The following is a 22,113-nucleotide window of genomic DNA, read 5'->3' as shown; positions in this document are numbered from 1 at the left end:
CTGTACAATTAATTCCGGTTATTCATGTCGAGTAACCGAGGTTATCAACAAGTGAAATGTTAGTTGTTATTAACCGAAGGTCAACGTAGGGTCAATTCGCATGAGTTGTTTATCGCTCTTCTAAATTTCTATTGGTCAAGTAAATTCTCGGTTTACAAGTAATAATCCTTTGTGGTAAAGCTTTCTTTCGAATCAAGCCATCGTCAGTACAAGGTGTGTTAAAAGTTATGGAATTAATTTCATCGTCATTTAAAAAAAAAATATATATATATATATATTACAACTATTTGATATTAATTATATTGCTTCGTCAAAATTAATTTTATAAGTGATATGTAATATTTATCGGCTTCACATTATTATTGGTTTTCATATGTCTAGTCATGATCGATATTTGCTCAGCTGTTTTTGACAGAGCGCACGTGGTCACCGTTATACTACGTAACTATACCTTGGTTTGTTACTGTAAAGCTGTATGGTAATGATAGCTCCCGCTTAATTATCTGAGCTGAGAGGACGCGTTCTGTCATTCGGGTTTTTGTTTTCAATACTTGACTTCAATATGCATCTTTTCAGCTCAGGGGAAATTAAAATTTATAACTGTGTGGGACAAGTATATTTATTATGCAATAGTGATTTAGTGGCTCCGGCCTTGTCATAAAGTAAATATTAACTATAAGAACTGTAAGTGATATAAGCTGTGGTTAAAATATATTTACTCGCTAATGGTTAATCATGCTGTCATTTCCTTGTTTACTCTTCTTTTCGATTTATTGACATGTCTGAGACGGATCTTCGCGATATCATACATGAGCTGCGGACGGCCAAGCGCGCCAGGTTCGAGACGGCCACGCCGGTAACAGGGACACAGTCCACGTGCACACAGGTGAACACCATGAACGCACCGCTTGCCAGCCACGTGGCTCAGCCGTCAGGAGCACCGACAAGCGCCGCGACATTTAGTGCCACATCATACAGCGACGCGCTACCCATGAGGTATTCGGACGTGCAGGCCGCCCAAAACCAGAGCCCGGAGTTTACTACGCCCTTGGTGAATCAGGCACATTGTGAGCAAGGTATAACTCCCATAGTTAATGTACCTTTAGAGCAGGATGCAACCATGTATATGTCGCCAAGCATACACAGCCATTTGGGAGACTCAATGTCGGCCTCCATTAAATCTAAGATTATTTCTGGTAGCTATGTCGATTTTGCTCAATTATTAGACCAAGATAAACCCGTAAGCGCTCTAGATGATATGAAACAATTATCAATAGGCCCGAACGGCGAAATTGCGCTTAGAGCCAAACCAAATACGTCCAAAATATCAAACATTGAACAATGGACCGACGCCTTTTTTTGTATATAGCTCTTTATTCTTAACCGCTCACCCTAATAAAACCCAAGAGTTGCTGAAATACGGGCGAGATATAAGGCTGGCAGCTAAGAAATATGCTGGGCTTGGCTGGCTCGAATACGACCAGCAATTTAGAATGCGCCTCTCATTTGACCCATCGAGCTTTTCATTTGGTAAAATTGACAATGAGTTGTGGCTTTTGTCTATGGGCCCGTCACTCGCTGTCGTGAATAATGTAGGAAAACAAAATTCCACCAAATGTTTTGATTATAATTACAGGCAATGTTACAACACAGCATGCAAATATCAACATTCTTGCCTGATATGTAACAATCATCACCCTTCTAGGTACTGTGCTTCAAATGGAAGAGGCTATAGTCACAACAGTGGCCCAGCACAGTTCCGTGGCGCAGCCTACCACGCGCGGCCCGCTTTCAACCGCGGTTACTTCCGCTCCGCCTTTAAGCAGTACTCTCGCTTCCCCCAATCAGGCAGACCACGTTATTGAATATCAAAAGTTAAAATCCCCTGGCTACTCACCTATTAATGTTGAACAATTATCGGTTTTTCTTTTACAATACCCAAATAGAGAGCACGCAAAGTTATTAGAAAATGGTTTTAAACATGGTTTCGAGCTAGGATACTATGGAGAGCGGAAATTCTTTGACTCAAAAAATCTAAAGTCCGCTGAAGTTAATCCGGCAATTGTTTTAGATAAAATTAATAAAGAAATTCAAGCAGGCAGAATGGCAGGGCCTTTCACTGAGCTACCCTTTTCAGATCTCCATATTTCGCCATTAGGGCTCGTCCCAAAATCGGACGGAGGGCACCGTCTTATTACCCATCTCAGCTTTCCGAGAAAAACCGGTGGTATAAATGGGGGTATTAAAGATGAAATTAAAACTGTGTCGTATACGTCATTCGATAAGGTGGTTGATATGATTCTCGATTTAGGCCCAAATTGCTTATTGGCTAAAAGAGACATAAAATCAGCATTTCGGCTATTGCCTATTAATCCGTGTGATTTTAACTTACTGGGAATGAAAAAACAAGGGGCAATATACATCGACCTTAATCTTCCGTTCGATGTCAGCTGCGCCCCTTTCTATTTTGAGGTTTTCTCAACATTTATCCATTGGCTTGTAAAACATTATCAGGACTACCATCTCTTGACCACTATCTAGACGATTTTATTTTTGGCGGGCCCGATGAAACAAACGATTGTGGTATATTACTAAAAACATTTCATACAATTTGCAACGGAATTGGTGTCCCGATAAACGAAGAGAAAAGCGTAGGACCCACAACTGTTTTAATATTCCTTGGCTTTGAGATCGACTCTTGCAAAGTTATTATAAGGATCCCACTCGTTAAAATTTAGGAATTGAAGTCCTTGCTGTCACGTTATGTTAACAAGAAAAAAATCACATTAGGTGATCTTCAGTCATTGGTAGGAAAATTGTGTTTCTTTGGCCAAGCTATTCGCTCGAGTAGAGCTTTTTTACGGCGCTTTTATGACTCTATGTCTGGATTGGAAATTAAATTTTTACAAATTAAGGATAACGCAAGGCATGCGCGAAGACGTTCTTATGTGGCTTAGTTTTTTGTCAGAATTTAACGGCCTTTGTCCCATTTCTGAAAAGGATTGGTATGAAAATGAAAACTTGCAACTCTTTACCGACAGTGCGGGTAGCGCTGAGTTGGGCTGTGGGTGTTTTTTTCAACGGCATCGGCTTTCTTTCAATGGCCCAAGCACTGGATAAAAGATAATGTCATGAAGGACATCACATTTCTCGAAATGGTCCCAGTTGTTTTAGCCGTTTACTTGTGGGCGCCGCTGTTGGCAAATAAGCGAATCATTTTTCGTATAGATAATTTAGCGCTAGTCTCTATAATAAACAAGCAAACAGCAAAGTCAAAGCGGGTCATGAAGCTAGTGAGAAGATTTGTTTTGAAATGCATGCAGATTAATATTTTCTTTAAGGCAATGCACATTGATACACATGCAAACGAAATTGCTGATTCGATTTCACGCAAACAGTGGCAGAGATTCCACCGGCTAGCACCTTTAGCTACCCGCAAAGAACAATTGCCAGAAAATGTTCTGTCGCTGATCTCAGAAATGAAAGTAGACGACTAATATCGTCGTCATTGTCAGTTAACACACTGGAGTCATATAATGTAGGGCTTAAAAGGTTTCGGGATTTTCGATTTCTTTATCAATACCCGGATACTTGGCCACCGGAGGTCGATCATATTGTCATGTTTTTGTCATACCTTTCTTTAGAAAAGCTAACATACAATACCATTAAGCTCTACAAATGTGCGGTCGGATGCCAATGCAAGCTTTTCGGTCACCCAGACGCCACAGAAAATTACATTGTTAATCGTATACTTAATGGCATCCAAAAAGGCAAACCGCCCTCTAGAACAAGGCTACCTATAACGTCGGGCTTGCTAGAAAAAATAATTGGAGTATTACCTTTTGTTACCACCAATCATTATGAAAGTCAGTTGTTATCCGCTGCTTTCAGCTTAGTTTTTTTGGCTTTTTCCGGGTGGGTGAAATCACTGTTACAAAACAAGAGCTAACAAATAGGGTAGTTGCAATTGATGACGTGTTTTTGGCCTCGCCAGAAAATGCTCTCATTGTAAATATAAGGGGTTCCAAAACAGACCAAACATCCCGTGGCCATAGTATTAAAATCCCGAAGGCTACTAAGAATACATGCCCTGTGTTGGCCATGAGGCAGTTTATTGCTAGACGGCCCAAAATCAGAGGCCCCTTGCTCTGTCATCTGGATGGCAAACCATTGACACGCGGTCAATTTTCAGCTATATTGAAAAAGTGCCTCTCTACATTAAACATTGAGTATTCTAAATATAATACACATTCATTTAGAATAGGTGCAGCAACAACCGCCGCTTTGGTAGGCTGCCCTGTTGACATTATTAAGGCCGCGGGTCGATGGAAGTCAGAGGCTTATAAATCATACATCAAAACCGGCAACACACAGTCATTGCCCTGTTTAAATTAACGTTTTAATTTAGTGTGTAGTAATAACCGCCGTTCCGTTAGGCTGCACTACTATCTGGCATGTGAAGAAGTTTAATGGGTTTTAATAGTACATGTATACTGTTTCATTAGAATTCGCAGTACCTATTTGATCATTTCTCTCATATCGTTGATTACTTTCAATTGATCGGAAACAATTTTTAAGTTTGGTTGTATATTCTTTCATATTTAGGTTCTCCTAAGCACGTATGGGTTGTGGGGTCATCTATCGTCAGGAACGCGTTCATGCATGCGTGGATGTCTGATCCTAACTTGAAAATGGAGTCATGCAAGTTGTGGTGGCAGGGTTACGGGGGCTTAGGCATTAAGGAAATGGAAAGAAAGATTAACCTTCTGAAACGCGTAAACATGTGCCAGCCACCAGCCATGATCATTATGCATTGCGGCGGGAATGATATTGGAAGGATAAAAATTTCTGAGTTTATAAAGCATTTTAAGATGCTGGTAGATAATATTGGCAACATCTTACCTGGTACCATAGTTGTGTTCTCGCAAATTTTACCTAGATTAACATGGCGCTATTCAAAAAATCACATTGCTATGTATAACGCTAAAAGGCGCCTGAACAGCTTCTGCAAAAATTACATTTCAAAGAAATGGGGTGCTTCTTGGCCCACAATATTTCAACCAAGTATCTATTGCAAGATGGCGTTAATTTAACAGACGATGGCAACGAGTTATTCAACCAAAATTTGGCAATTTGTATCAGAAACACGCTAAGCTAAAACTCACTTTGCCTGAAATATAACAGTTATATACGAACTGCTGCTTAGTAGAATAATGCGGATCATATTGAAAGCTACCATCTCGTATCAAGAAGGCGGGGCTCCCCTTGTGCTGCCGCCCCAAATTTGTTCTTTGGGGAGTTCAGCTCAGATTATCTTCGCTTCACATTGGCGCTCGGCAGCACCTTTTCTATCCAAATCTTAAGCAAATTTATCATTAACCATTTTAAAGTGCTTTCCGAACATTGCTTGTCCGTGACGGAATTCACTTACATTTGCTAAAGAATGAATACTTGTAATTGATAGTTGATACTGATTTGCATATTTGCTGAGCTGAACTAAATTGTATTGTTTAACTGCTGCAATAATTGATTGCTTATTTTCAACCCTGAAGCTTTGGGGTAGGTCGCCATGGAAGACGCCAAAGTTTGGCAGGTGACCAGTTGGCCTTTAATCGGGTCAACATTTTCGGACCATTTTATTTCAAAATTCATTATGGGTCAAGTGGGCCCAAAATTAGTTTTTTGCGCTATGGCCATTTGGGCCTAAATAATTTGTGCTGTGGTCAATTTGGCCCAGATATTTATATATGTGAAAGGGGAGTCTCGCCAAACATTCCAAACCTTTTAAATGTGAATGAACAAAAATAAATATGATGAAATGGACAGCTAAGTTGTTTTTCTTCGTTTAAGAAATTTAATGTGTAACATGGAAATAAAGTTAAGAAAGCGTCGCCTTATTCAGGTTTAGGAAGAGTATGGTGTCAAATTAAATTGGTTTTGGTCAACTTTGTTGATAACGAGCGCATTTGTATTGTTTAGTAAATACTATTATTATTAGTATTATCATCATTATTATTACTATCATTAGTCAGTATATAGACGTTTAACGTGATTGAATATGCTAGTAAGTTCATTATAAACAATAACGTCGACGTTCAACACTTATTATGACGTTGAAGACAATAAGGGTACGTTTAAAATCGAAAAAAAATGAATGTTAAAAATGCGAGTTATTCTGATATTTTAAATTTATCTTTATTTTGTGTGCAAATATCAAAATCAAAATAAATTATGCTTGTTTAAGTGCATATATATAGCAATCTATATGTTTTTTTCGATGAAATTTAAATATTTTATGTCGTGCTTTACGATGAAATTAAAGAAATTACGGTGCCTTATAAGATAGCTGGTGTTTGCACTAAACTTCATCGGAAAGGTATTTTATTTCGCATAAATGATTAAAGGAAGTTTAGCACTTTATGCTGACCAATATTCAGTACATTTAGAAAATATTTCATTTTTGACGTCGAAATATTGTTGAGCAACGTATCCCACCATTGCACTCAATCTTATTATTTAGCATGAAAACAAACACAATTTTAAAGTTTCATATTATGATTTTATAATTGGAAGTGATATTTTTTATCAACAGGTCTTATTTTTAAAAAACAACCTCTTTCAATGTTTGAATACATTCTGTATTATCAGATCCTGTACATGATCCTAGAAAGTAACGTGTGATTGTGTTTTTAAAATTTTGAATAATTTAATTAATTCTTATAGGGCTGTTCAATGCAATGAGAACTAGAAGATAAAAGAAACGAAAGAACAAAAAGAATATTTAAATGAACTTAAATAATGATTCACAGTAACCGCAAATGCACTACTTCTTATAGATCATGAAAAATTATGAAGTCATAAGGTGTGACATATAATACTTTTCAGTCTCTGTGTCGTTCAGGACATATTTTACTCTATGTATCTTACTGTTTTAAGTTCTTTAAAACCTGTGCGATTAAATCAACGACTACGAAGTGGAGGACTGAAATATTCTACAGTCATGCAAAACACCTGACTGTCTATAAAATGACGAACCAGCGTTAACGTACAATTTGACCAATTTAAAGACCTCCCGCGGAGAACGCTAAAATACGCCATTAACGCAGAAGTTACATTAATTATTTCACTATTTCGCATTGTATCTTACTAGAAATATCACTGAGAAGCAACTGCTATTAAGGTAACACTATTTGTATAACTGTTTATGATTTCCAATTTCAATTCAAACTAATGTCTACATATTTATGATTTGACTGCAAACACTCTAGAATCTATGGCGTCAATTGTATGTCGACATCTCTGCCGAGCTTTACGATGCCTTTGGATAATATATGATGCAACTGTTCGTTCACTGACTGAAACACTATATCAAATACAAAAAAAAAAGTTGATGGAATGGGTATGCTTTTCTCACTGATTCGTATCTCGTTAATACGTATAAACGGGTTGAAAACACGTCAAGATTAGTAGTGCAAGAGAGACAGTTAATGATTAGACTAAGGTTACACACTGAATGTTACGTTACGAAAATGGACCTCATTTTATACGAGGACAACATAAATACTCAATCTCATGGACGGCGACTTTGTGTTCCGTGAGTCGTATATATGGTTGTTATTATACTATAAATACCAAAACATGTTGATTAAACGTTGTATTAATGTTCTAGATCATTTGCGCATTCTTTTGTATAAGTAATCATATAAGAAGTCCAATCATTACGTAAGTTTGTTATCGTCCGCAAATTTACCAACATACACTTTTCATACATAATAGTTAATAAGAGTAGTCATTCAGTACTACATTTATTAAAAGAGTCTAAGGTAGTATCAATAATTGTTAAACACATCTTAACTGTTCCCGTTATGAGCAATATGATATCAATACTTTTGATCGCCGTATTTTAGTAGAACTACATTGCCTTCTTCACCACGCTTCTTCGGTTGAGATAACGATTGGCGATGATTTTTTATTTCATTATAGGGTATTTTAATTAAACAGTCAAAAGGTTTTGAAACAAAAACGTTCAAGAATTAGGATTGCCATTTCCGTAATAAGCTATCAGTTTTTATTATTTCTAAGACAATATTTATTCATCGTTATAATCAATTATTATTTGTAATACTTTAAAGATTCAAAAGTGCCGTTTTCATTTGAGTTAAAGGGACGGTAATACATTTGCAAGTAGTTCTTGAAGTTGATATTTTCACTCCTTAGTTTGAAGGTTTTTTTTATTTATATTTTAGCTGCTGTTAGTTTACTGATTAAACTCCTTATCTTACCGAAAAAAAGTAGAAACATTCATTCGCTGCTTTAGTTATACTTCATGTATACCTAATTAATTTTACCTATATTAAACTCGACCACAGACCTATGAAAGCGGTATATGCTTTCAAAAATGGCGTACCCTTACTACCACTTATAACATGCTTTATACATGTGATGCATATAATAACTGTACATTAAAAAGTAATACCTGCATAAAAACGGTCATACATGACTCTTAACGTAACGGCATTCAGAACATATTTCTTTACTTCACAACAAGTAACCCTAATCCTCTTCTGAACACCCTAAGCTGATTCTTATTATACCTCTAAGATTATTCTTACTTGTAAAACACTGGACCATTATACAATGAGATGCCGTCCAGGACAACTTTCCCTTCCTTCCCCAAGTTGAACATCAACCCTCTCCTGAATGCCGCCTTTAACATCCTACATAACAGCTGGCCCTCGGAGTCGTCCAACAAGCTTCCTGTGAACGTGCCGCCTTTATACGGTTTTCCCGGGGACGCATGGTGCATCTGCAAGTAGGGAAGGCAAACATTGTATTAGACGTAATAAAATGCATATAAGTACAAATATACCATACAATACATTGAAAATTAACTGGACAGGAGATTTGATTGCCAGATACAAACGAACCATTTTGATTTTAATTTAAGCATCCTTGAGATTTCAGTTCTGAAAGTATGTTTTTTTGGCATATTATTATCCGTACACTGTACAATTAAGGCGGGGGATAAAGGGAAGAACATGATTGATTCAATAAAAATGACATTAAAACAAAAGCACGGGGATTGAAATAGGTTTTGCGTAAATGGAATAAATTACGATATCTACACGTTTAAGTATTTTAAGTAAAAGTTCAGGCAAAAATAATCATATTGCTTTACTTCATATAGGTTATACTGGTTAAATTAAATTACCATAACGGAATAAAGTATGCTGGTGTGTAATTTCTTTTTGACTCAAATATATATCGAGTATCCAGTAACATCTATATAATAATAGATTGCACTGCGCTTCATGATCATGGATTAGAAAAGAGTATATGTGCTATATAAACGATCCTACGTACATGAACATACCAAAAAACAACAACAACATATAAACATATTTGCAGCCGAATATTTTGAAATGAGCATAATGTGATTGCGGAATACAAATTGAGACCTAAACTTTGGTATAAACATCGTTAAAGATGTTAATGGTGTTGAGAAATATAGCGAAAAAAATGATGTAAATTTAATTTTATTTCTGCTGAAACAAAGGATAATACATTGATGAGTTTGATTATTTCCTATTCTACTGTTGTTATATTTATAAAGTTATACTTTAACAATTTAAATTTGATATTTTTTCCATGTAAAGATTGATGGATGTACACTTACATGCATTATGAAGTATTATGACGAACTTTTTCTTTGTATTTACAAGTAAAATATGTCAATTTCAATCTTCACAATAAGTAAAATGTTCTTTATGAAAATAAATGAGGAGAAGCAAATAGCTTTCTGAATGACTGTTAACGAATTAGTGCTATTGCGGAAAAAATATCAATATTGGTTAAATAAACATTGGCGCAAAAGTGAATATTTCCAATATTTTTTGTCTAACTTGTTTGGATGTGATTTTGATATAATTTAAACAAATACGTTTAAACATTTGTTTTTAAGGAAAAATGTTTTATAATTTGATCAAGATCAAGATTTGATTTAAATTCAATAAACAAATACTACCGACAATTAATTCCGAGTAAAAACACATGAACACGTATAGAACAAATATTCCTTTTATTCTACGCCTATATTTAAATATTCAACTTAATAGGAATCTTGTCATTTATTTAGTTTGTGCCTCGTAGTAGATGCAAACGTAGCATTCACTCATTAATAGTGCCATTAAATTAGTTTATTTTAATCATTGTAAAAAGACATTAGTATTATCAACTATCTTAGTGCGGATTTCAACACGATATGTGACATTTGTAACCATGCTGAATTACCCGTGGCAAAAATAGTCTTATTGCATGTCAAATTATCCGTGTATATTACCCTCAAGAGCTTTAAATGCATAGCAAAATAATATTGGCACGCATGATGACATCAATGAATATGACGTACGGTGCAAAATCGTATACTTGTGACAAATACTATTTTTAGCGTCTTGTGTCTTCTAGTGTCTTCTTAGTGTAATCGACCACAATATTCTTAATATCTTGATTTATGACAATTAAATCAAATTAGTTAATTGCAACACATCTATTCCTTTTATGCCTTTAATATGATCACATAATCCATTTATTATTATAAATGCTGATGTAGTTTTCGGTATACTACAACAATACACTTACATAGAGATTCATTTAAGGATAATTATGATTGTTTTATTTCATTATTCCCCTTTTCTTACAAAAAGTGTATTTTCGGAGAGCTCCGGCTCTATTCTCCTACACCCGACAGCCTTTTAAGCTTGTGTTTTAGATAAACCATTTCAAATAAAATTGACGATGTATTATGTATGAGTTTCGTCACATTACCATGAAGACTTAACTAGCTTATGATTTATAACACTTTTCTGTAAGTTACGTCAGTAAAATACGTAATTTTGCATAGAGTGTACTGCATGATGTATATATTCATGTATACTAAATGAATTGTTAACTCAATGAAGAAATAAAAACATTTATATTGCCAACAAATTATATAGTTTTCTACGTTTGAGTAAAACGAATTAGAAGAAAAAAATTGTCCTTGTTTATAAAGGATTAACCACCAGGTGGCGCTTCATAAGCACGAGTGATTCATACGCACGAGCATTTCGTGCACATACAAATGTAAAGGCAATAAGCTTTGTGGAACCGATACGTTCAATTCGATACAATTGATTGTTAAATTTGAGGTTGAACCGAGCAAAAGGCAGAAGTTCGTGTTTACAGAAATGACCGGACAAAGCATGCTTTTAATCCTCTTACAGAGGATAAGTCGTATTGATAATTATACATGTATTATTATGATGAATCAAACTATGCAGTGAGAAAATAGAATGTAGAAATTAGGAGTTAATTCAGTTCATACATAATGTGTAACCAGTGAGAAAAAGTTTCTTTTGTTTTTAAAGGCATCAATAAAAGTGCGTTAAAGGAAGTTATGTTCGCCACTTTAATATTACGTGCTTCTAGTTTTACTTTTAAAGTGACTGTTCTATTGGAATACTATTAAAGAAATGTATAGGTGACATTTTTTTTTGTTTTGCAATAAACACGTAGGCGAACGCTGCAAAACAATAAGGTCGGGATTACACGGAATCCGCGTTTCTACCACGTGGCTGGAACCACATGAGCTGTATCACAGCTGTTCCTCGTTGACGTCACTTCCTGTCAAAGTGCCGCGCTCCGATCTTGTTCCCTCACCTATTGTGTTTTTTTGTTACATTATTACCTGTTAGCATCAGCCAGTGTTTTAGCCATATAGTTAACATATAAAGATAAGCATTATAAATAAAATTTAATCTACTCTCTTAATTGAACGAGAAATATTTTAAGCAATGCTAAATAATTCTGAATTGTTTGGTTTAGAAGATTTCAAATTCAGAATGATGGCATTAAAATACGTTTTTTCAAAGAATACTTATTTAAATATTTTATAAGTTGAGTTGTTAAAACTTTGAGAGATAACAAAAAATGTTTTATGTAAGTTTCAAGGATTTGATCTGTATCTGCTAATGAATATTGTTTTATATTTTTATGATGGAAAGTACTTTGGCTTGGCTGCCATTATAACCTCTAAACAGATGAATTGTCTGTCTTGGCTGACAAGCCATTATAATATGTGTTCCTTAGAAAAAAGATGGATTTGTAGATTGTGTTTAGTTCTGTTACAAATTGAATGCATACGATCATGTCTTATGATATTGTAAAGATGTGTTATTAAAATATTGTTGAACACAATTATGTTACGCTTAATGTCACTGCACTACATAATTCTTGCATTATTAAGGAAGATAATCTGAAGATCATATGAGCTGCATCGCTGATTCACGGCGGAATCGCCAGCAATTAATTAGTAATGCTCAGATGATATGAAGTAAATTCGCAATGATTGAGAAGGGGTGGAGTGAGTTTCAACCTCATTGGTCGACCTATTGTCAGTGACGCAGGGAGTGTGTATTGAATGAGAGGCAGAAGGCGGACTTTTAAACACGCGCGAAAGATGAAATTTTGAATTGTAAAGCTTAGCACTTAATGACTGCTTATCAGAAGTTTCGTTAGCTGAAAATCAAGGCTGTATTGTAATCAAAGTTTACGGTGACCTTCTAGTTACGGTACTAGTAATTATGCAAATATTGTTATGAAGTTATAAAATTCGGCATTGATGATTTATGGCGGAATCGCTTGAGATGAATCATAATGTACACTGTACACGATGGAATCACCAGTGCTAGTTTATATATAAATATTGTTATGAAGTGAAGTATTAAAAAGCGGCATCGCTGATTCAAGGCGGAATCGCCAGAGATAAATTGTTAAAGAATACGGTGACGTTACCAGTAATAGTTTAAATGTAACATTGTTGTTTTATTGATTTATACGAATGTAATAATTCTAAGTCATAAGCCATGATTGCTAACCGAATTAATTTATCTGTATACGTTTTAAATTATGTTTTTTTAAAACAGTTTCTCCCGGACCTTTTAAAGAAGTGGATTGCCAAAGGTATTATTCATCAATACTGAAGTTGTTCTTTCAGTTAGAAAGTTTGATTTAACTTACGGTCTAGGGAGAAGGGATATTTTGCCTGCTAAACATTTAACTTGTGCATTATATTTATTTTCATTAATACGAAGTGCTAAAAAGGCAAGTGTTTAGTGACTTGCTGGTTTCATCTGTAATGGCTGTTGTTCAGAATTTTTGAATGGTATGTATTTGATACAATTTAATAAAATAAAAACAATGTGTGCACAAATAAAAACATTTATAAGATCATCATAGCAAGAACTCGATCCAGGTTGTGTCAAGTTTTACTAACGATTCATTGATCTAAAATAAAGGATGAGTGTATCCATATTTGTATTATCTATACATTATTTTGCTGTTTATCTATATGTTATATAAACATGTGAAATGTATTTATTCAGGCACTTGCTCCTGAAGTTGACAATGTTAAGAAATATAGTGTTCATTGATTAAGATTTGCTGGTGAAACGTATGTTGTCATCTATCGTGTTAACGAGAGGATGTCGAAAAACATGGATGCTATTTTAAGTGAATCTAGTAAAAATAGATATGTGTTAAGGTTTCTTTAATATTAGTCTTTAGCATTTAGTTTGTATGTACAGGAGTTTAAAATGTTTTACCAATCAACAATGGGTGTATTTGAAAAAGATCATCAAACTAAAAATATTGGATTATTTATATAAGATTTCTCGTTCTTTTAATTATATCGGTTTCCTAAGTGCTTCTCTGAAACTTCCAACATAATAACATTGAACACGTATTAATTTTGTTGTTTTTAATACGAGGTTATATAATGGTATTAAGGAAAATACGATTTTCTACGTTTGAGTAAAACAAATAAGAAGAAAACTAATTTCCCTTGTTTTAGTTTATAATTGAATAACCACCAGGTGCCGTTTTGTAAGCACGAGTGATTCATACGCACGCGTATTTCGTGCGCATATGCATGTAAAGGCATCGATTCAATTGCTGAATCAATTTTATAAGAAATGTTTTTATTGTGAAAGTTTCTGTTCATTCAAATTCATTATGTAAATGGTATATTCGTTTTAAATTGTCTATAAAAACATAGCGATATAATATACACTTGTATAACTTGATATAGTACGTACACATGAATCATGTAAATGATATGTTTTGTATACATCATTGTAAAGGAGGTTATGGGTAATGAGGCCCGACATATAGTGGTAAAAGAAAAATCATGTAAATATGGATGCTAATCGGGCAGTTTCTGAGTTTTCCTAAGAAGGAGGATTTTATCTCCTTTTTTCCTCGGCCTGTCGACAACGTCTGTAAGCTCTATTTTGGTCAAGCATGTTTTTATATATTCTTTGCTCAAGTTGCAAGTTCATGCTGTATGTATTAATCGGTTACACAAGTTCTTCTTAGAATCTTCCAAAATCATATCATTGAAATATAATTGATTTTTTTCTAGAGGAGGTAATATAATAGTATGCAGGGAATTGATTTTTCGATTATTGGGCTTGTCCATGCCGTTTTAACTGAATTATTGTTACACTTGCTAGTCCTTAAAACAATTTTAGTTTTTATCTTACTGAAGATTAATGTCACTTTTACAGTTTATACATTTATAATGCTAAATATTATTAGGCTACAATCACATCATACCACGTTCCATACACGCACTGGTGGCTATCAACAGATGTGATTCAATAAGTTCTAATGTTTTGTCTAATAGTATTTCTAAACTAATCATCTTATGATTTCAAATAAAACGACACATTTAGACGTGGCATATTAACAACAAACATTTCCAACTACATAACATTACGGTTCATAAGAGCTGTTTGGTAATGTTAACAGAGAATATTTCGTAGTTTCAAAGAAAAGCATATTTTCACGTGTATTATAAAATACACTTACACTGAATTCTAAATAAATTGTTTGCAATACTTTGCTGCTTATTTTTGTAGTTTATATGGTATTTCATTTACATGTCTAAATACCCCGATTTTGATTAACCCTTTGCTATACCCAACGGACGTCCCTCAAGCAGAACATTTGATCGCTTATGACGTAGACTGGCTAGCCTTCATAAACATTCATCAATCCACTTTTTAATGCATGTACAATCCTATTTATAACAGTTTATGCACTAATAAAACAGGGTAGGGACACGTTAACAACATAACAGTTGCCACCATTTACTGAAAACAAATATTTGAAAGTGATTCATCATGAGTGGATTAACATTTCTTCAGATTGAAAGCCGTTCTACCAGTTGTATTGTTTGTTTCATAATAGAAAATGGGTTCATGATACATGTATATCAATTCACAGTCATTTTCAGAAAATATCGTTCTTCGTTTGTAGACGGGTTGTTTCCAAGATAGAATGAAGACCATGTTTATTGTTGTTATCAAATGTTGAGGTTATCTAAGTGTAATAGCTAAGTTTGACAACAGACAGTTTAAAAGCACAGTTATTACGTGCAATAGTATTGTATTTATGTTCGAACAAAAGTTTTCGGCCAATATTTTGTACATAAACCACTATTCGAGGAACGTTTGTAAAATGAGATTGCCATTTTCTTAAAAAACGGTTTATTTCCAAAACAAATCTTTATTCAAACGTATGACATCATTTTAAAATCAATTCATTATTTTGCAAACTTGAATAGAAAAAAAATAGTTAAATTGTTTTGTTCAAATTTTTATTAAAACGAAAGTAGCTACAACTGTTTTAAAAGCACTGAAGACAATTATTATTTATATATGGATTTGTCATTCTTATTGTCTATGGTATAGTACAATTCCCGTTGTTTGAATAAAAATGCACACCATTCTCTTGAATTTTTTTTTTTTTATTGTTTTATATTTATTATCTAGTGACATATTGTCAACTTTTTTGGAACGGAAGACAACTAGTTTGTAATAAGACATGGGTTACGTGTACATATACTTATACACCAATCGTACATATGATACAACCATGAATGCATTTATATGCAATGTGTTTTTACTGTACATATTAGAAACTAATGTAAAATGGCATTTTACTGAAACTATTTGCTTTGTTATTCATATATCTATTTCTCAGGTTTTATATTTCATTTTGGGAATGGTTTTAAGGTACAGACTGTGATTAATGTTATTTATTTGAAATCTTAAGACTATTCAATCTCTGTATTTCATATAAGCTTTACGTCTACGTCGTTTCCGAAACATTCGTTTTTATAGGGCAGGCCAAGGGTTATAATTATAGGTTATATTTAGACTACAGGCAATAACGGCCAGCATGGAAATGTCTCTATACCTTTGCAATAAAGACAATAAGAAAAACACTGTATTTGTGTATGTTTGTATGAATTAAAACAAGAACACTTTACAAACATGTGATGCAAGTATTTTTATACCATTTACTGATGTGCAAACACAGTTCGATGAACGTGTGCTTTAAAATGTACTTTAATAAAAACAGGGCTGTTTTATAGGGTCCTATGGACTTGAGTTTAATAGAACATGTCATTTACAATAAAGCATTTCCAATAAGTTAGCGGAGTGACTGGCTAAGAATCTTATTCATATGATCTAATGCATAAAACATTGGACGTTAGATATACAGCTCTTTGTTAGTTAAGTACCATTTTGCAATCCTTTTTGTCGTATATATATAACTATACCGTTTCCCAATTTTAATTACCACCGTGTTTGTTTTGCTTTAGATGTATATAATTTAACTTTGCTTTTATTTCCCATTGTCAGAATAATGAATATCCCTCCGCATGTGTTATACAATATACAAAATAGGAGTGCTTATGCTTAACTGTCAATAGTTCAGGAAGTCATACGTCAAATTTCATTTTTTTATAGGGTTAAGATTTATTGAACAGAATAAACCATGTGTCACCTTTAAAGTGTTTTTATAATGTGAACACAAATTTGGAGACGTTCGGTTCTTAATATGCTTAAACAGGAAATGACGTCATGAACATATACAAAAGTTTGACGTCTAACTATAAATGGAAGCAAATGCCGAGTGTTTAAATTGAGATTGTGACTGAATATCGTCCAGTGTGCATTGTAAATTATCGGATAAAGCACATGTTAAAAATAATCCGGGTACAATATCTAAGCAGTGTATGTAGCTAGGGGTATATAAAAATGTATAAAAGTAGTCTTGAAATATGTTAGTAAGTTCGTTAATTCCTGAATGAATTGTGCATTTTATGACGACCCGTGACATACTCTTTAAACCAAAACCATTATCCGCGTACAAGACGATTGTCAATGCTTAAATATCTTAATGGAAAAACTTTGCTCAACGTTATGTGTATTGATGTATTGTTTTTACTTATTGAAGTGTTAAAACGAAACATCTGACATTTAAACGATACATTTACAAGTCGTGAATGGGAATTTATGTGGATAATTTTGAGTAAACTTTTTGAGCTGTACTTGAACAAAATGCATATACTGTCCGAGATGAGTAATTAAAGATAAATAAAAAGATCGGTTAAAATGTTGACTTTGCACAAACTGTGATAAATGTGGAATTATAAAAGCTATAACATGATGTTTTACAATATTGTAACTCTAACTAGTATAACTAAGCTTGGACTATGCCTCTTATGATTTAACGCCAGTCGTGTTGGTGGACTTGTTCCCCCTGCCCGTCATATTGACTTGGTGCTAGCCTTTAGCACATCTTGTTTTTTTTTATATCAAAATAACGCTTTCGTTAGTCTAAGATAACAATTAAAATATTAAAAATAACATTTTTGCGTAGATAATATATCTGCTGACGACAGGATTTGCCACAACGTAGGTCAATCATCACACTTATACAATACACTATTTTAAAATGTATTAAATTATTATTTGCAAATCCTTGTTAGTTTTAAACACGTGATTTTAAATAGATAAAAAACAGCACAAAACAATTACCGTCTGAATGCCATCCGGGAATCTAAAAACCATTTTGATGAAACGGCTTCTTCCTTCAATGATGGTTAAGATGTCAACAGTTCCAGTTGGTTGAGTCCCTTCGAAACAAGATGAATTTAAAAGAATGTCAGCTCCATAACGGATTTGATCACATCTAGCCCTATGTAAGTTATTTTTAGAAGCAACGCAGTTAGTTCAGCAATTCATCTCGTGTGGTTAGTTGCACTGCATGTCTGATAGTTTTAAACATTGATTACCTTAATCGCATACAGAACGAAACAATCCAGTTAGAAGATAACAAACTCATCATAACACATTATCACCAAATAAAGCAATCAATAGTAGTTAATATCATTTCGCAATAATTACTATAATTGTTTATAATGCATTTCTTGTCAATGTATTAATTAAGGCATCTGTACATTACGTAGTTATTGAAAAATAACTTACATTTAATGTTGTCTTTGATCTGTGAAAACTGTGCCTTGACCACAACTCCCTCCTTAAAAGAGAGAAAATATTGGCGACTGTATCTATGTGGTTATCGATAAAAAGATATTGCTTAAAATATTTGGGACAGCTTAATAACGTCGAAAATGTATTGTTTTGGTAAGAGTACCGACTCGAAATATTGAGCTATTTTTTATGGTATCAGGCTCGATAATAGATAAGTAATAGTACTGAATAAGAACGGATATGCATATTTTTATCGTTCGCTGTGAATGCTTCGGAATTACTTCTTTTACTTATGAATACAAGAACACCTTATAACTAATGAGATTAGCATAACATTCATTTTAAAATGGCCGTTATAATTTCTCAGACTTTGCTTAAAGCCCTTACATGGGCTACATGAGACAACTTAGTTTTGAAAGTCAATTTGGTTTTGCAGGACAGACCGCGCTTTTAATGTGATTGTTACACACTAATGATTTGGAAGGAATAAGTTATGTGGTCAGCAGTTTCAGCCTTCTTTTACATCTTATAGTTTCACTGAATTATATACTTATGCACACACAAGCGTCAACTTTTGTTAGCATTCGTTGCCTATGTACTTGGAATGGATTTGCAATTTGTCGGAATGCTAATTCATCTGTTTTTATCTACCAATGTTTTTGTGTCACGTATTTTCTTGACATGTACAGATTTTGTGCACGACGCTTTTCAAAAGTCTATTTCCATTACTAACAAATGTCAGTTTGCTTTATAGTTGATAATCGACATGGAAAGAATACAGACACCGTGAGAGAGTTTTATTTGATTGTGTTTTGAGTGTTCAATTTTATACATTGGTAAGATCAATTTTAATGTGATGTGTTGTGTTATGTGCATTATTGTTTGTGATATTTGTCAAATATAATACGGTATATTTATGATATATTATTATGTTTTACAAGTTTTAGCAATTTACTTTTATTTGCAACTGCACGCGATTAACACGTAATCAAAGATTATTAATGACTGTTACGAAGAAAGTTTTGCTAACCTTTATGATCTATAATATTTGTTCGTGCTTATGAGAGTTGACATTAATGTAAATATCTTCAGAACGTTTATATCGTTGTATGAGATGTTTGACGATTTACGTGTATGAATTTAATACCGACAATAGGTTGTGTTGTTTACTCGTGGTATGTTTAACTGCAGAGATGGATGAAACTTCGGAGAAGATTAGAAACCTAACCTGAACTTAAGATGATTCTACTATTAAACCCATGATTTATGTCACATATAAACGAAAATATAGTTATATTATTCATGTGTATTGTTATAGGTTCTCACTGGAACCCGCCATTTTCGTCTACTTTGCCTAAAGAAGACAATGCGCTAGCTATTACGCCAATCCATTCAAACTTATTGGAAACGATTTAAAACTATATATTTAGGCATATATTTTTTTTTACAAAGTAGTCTTAAAATTTATTGGAAAACATAACTATTAGAGATGTACTGTAGGGATCGGCATGTTATCAGCATGTTCCTCATTGTATTGCACTCTATTGGAGATGTACTGTAGGGATCAGCATGTTATCAACATGTCCCTCATTGTATTGCACTTTTAACGCACGAGGTGGGAACTATAGCATTTATGGCTTATTTAAAAAAATAAAAATAAGCGTCCTAGATAAATGAAAATGTCGATTGTTTTTTTATGATTGAGATAAAATATTTAACATAAAACAATGAGAATATCCAATATGCGGAATTACGTTGGTATGATTTAATAACACAGGAAACGATGAGATCAAATCTTAAACAAACATGATTGTGAGGCTTTAATCTGTCAATGTTCATCTAGGTCATGGTTTTCTAGTTTCAACCCATCACATCAAGGTTCCTTGTCTGGACACGGGTTTAAATGATCTTACACATCTGCCGTGTACAAGGTACGTGTTCTATGAAATTCTTTATAATTTACACCAGACATTTGAACAGCTTGGATTTAAGTTTCTTTGCCCGTTAACTTAGGTTTCTTCAATGTCATATCTTTATGCATCTTTTTGAGAAAACACACACACTTGTATTGATATTTTACCTTTTCATATTTCTCTTTGCACTGTTTCGCCTTCAGTAACTCTTGCTCAAATCCCTTCCTTGTCTGAAAGCATAGCGACAAAACATTAGCGAATTCTACAAAAAAGGACTTACTATTCTTTGTCTTGCAAGAGATAACTCATGCAAATAGTTCACTAATCTCGCCTTCACTTTAAATTTTCAAAACAATTGATTGTAACAGGCTACACCTTGTCTGAATTATATAGGTTGTGTTTCACTCGTTTCAGCTTATCACACTGTTCCTTCTGAATCTGTAATCGTGTCAGGAAAATGTGACGTGAGATATCAGTATGGATACTGATAACTATTGCATTGCTTACAATTAAAACTTAAAACATGGGGCAAAGTTCACGACAAAACCAAGACGTGAACATATTTTATCGCCTGTAATTCAATTTTCCGATTTTACAGTTATACAAAGAGTCTTATCAGGTTGCCAAACAGTTTTTGCTTTAGTGTTTGTCAAAAAATATCCCAAGACCAGTTAAGGCCCTACTAGTGTGTCTTATATTTGGAAACAACGACATCAATTACAATCTGCACAATGATAACAAAAAATGAAGCGGGTAAGCAAAAACTATTTATACACATATATTCTCAAAAGATTAACTTTTTATCTTACGTATTTACTACATTAGTGGGCAACGAACAGCCCTTCGATTTTAACTGGTTTTACTAAGTCAATAATGTTTGTCACTGAATCAGTTATTATCAGTACATTGAATATGAAAATTAACATAGAAAAGCAATAAATTGTATAATGGTATGAAACTAGTCAAAATCCGTAATTTACCCATCAAATACCGCTAGTGTTTATTCATATGCATAAAAAAAAACGTTTTTATTTATATTCATATGTTTGCCATCATCCTTTTCGTCGCCAGTACCTACTGATTCTTCAAAGTTCAGCTGTAAAGCGTTTTCTAATACCGCTCTTTTCTGAGACTCTTTAAGAATAATTAACTGAGGGTTTAAGCAACTTATAGTTGCAAATATATATATATATATATACGTTAAATAAATGTCCAACAGTTATAATCTGAGCAACAATTGATAACATGTGTTCTATTGAACAACACTATAATACCGCGTAATGAATACATGCATTTCTAAATATAATGAAACTTATTAAAATGAAACGATAATTCAAATAATGGTAAGTGAATTAAAGCTTATTTTAACACATTTACCGACAATTGCTTTTGCAAGGATTACAATGTTTTACTAAAAGTATTATCCCTGTATATTTACATTAACACTTCATTCCTTAACAATGGTTGTTGTTTATCAATTTCATATAATATCTGTATAAAGTGCAATGGCATTTCCCATCGAAATCGCGTGCGTTTGTTCGATACTTCTGTCCTGTCATTGGGCGCAAAAATATTTATGGGCGGGGCATATTTACTACAAAACTTTATAGTTAAAACAAGATAAGCAATGATAATTTGATTGATTTAAATGTAGATGATTTCATGATGAATGGAACAGTTGAAGAAACGTTTGTGTTTAAAAAGGCTTTTAAATGTCACGAAATTTCAAAAACAGTTAGTTCAAAATAACCTCTATAACGGGTGCTTGTATGACGTCATTAGTGATGTCATTGAAAAAGTTTTATAGTAAGCTC

At 33.6% G+C, this 22,113-nt stretch overlaps 1 protein-coding gene across 3 annotated transcripts in view; it reads right to left on the bottom strand.

The window, feature by feature from the left end:
* LOC128209891 (uncharacterized) overlaps window positions 1-22,113 on the bottom strand; it is a 44,648-nt gene that overhangs the window by 9,101 nt on the left and 13,434 nt on the right. For 2 of the 3 annotated variants that reach the window (XM_052914151.1, XM_052914150.1), the window contains 4 exons: window positions 20,467-20,529; window positions 18,381-18,432; window positions 17,931-18,028; window positions 8,613-8,806 (listed from right to left, as the gene is read on the bottom strand). In XM_052914151.1, the coding sequence (XP_052770111.1) occupies window positions 8,613-8,806; window positions 17,931-18,028; window positions 18,381-18,432; window positions 20,467-20,529 (407 nt within the window). The remainder of the gene's footprint in view (window positions 1-8,612; window positions 8,807-17,930; window positions 18,029-18,380; window positions 18,433-20,466; window positions 20,530-22,113) is intronic. The other variant, XM_052914152.1, reaches the window with a different exon arrangement.

Source organism: Mya arenaria, chromosome 11 (genome assembly GCF_026914265.1).
Source record: "Mya arenaria isolate MELC-2E11 chromosome 11, ASM2691426v1".
NCBI lineage: Eukaryota > Metazoa > Mollusca > Bivalvia > Myida > Myidae > Mya > Mya arenaria.
The sequence above is the reverse complement of the archived record's forward strand: the minus strand, read 5'-3'. Positions and strand labels throughout refer to the sequence as shown.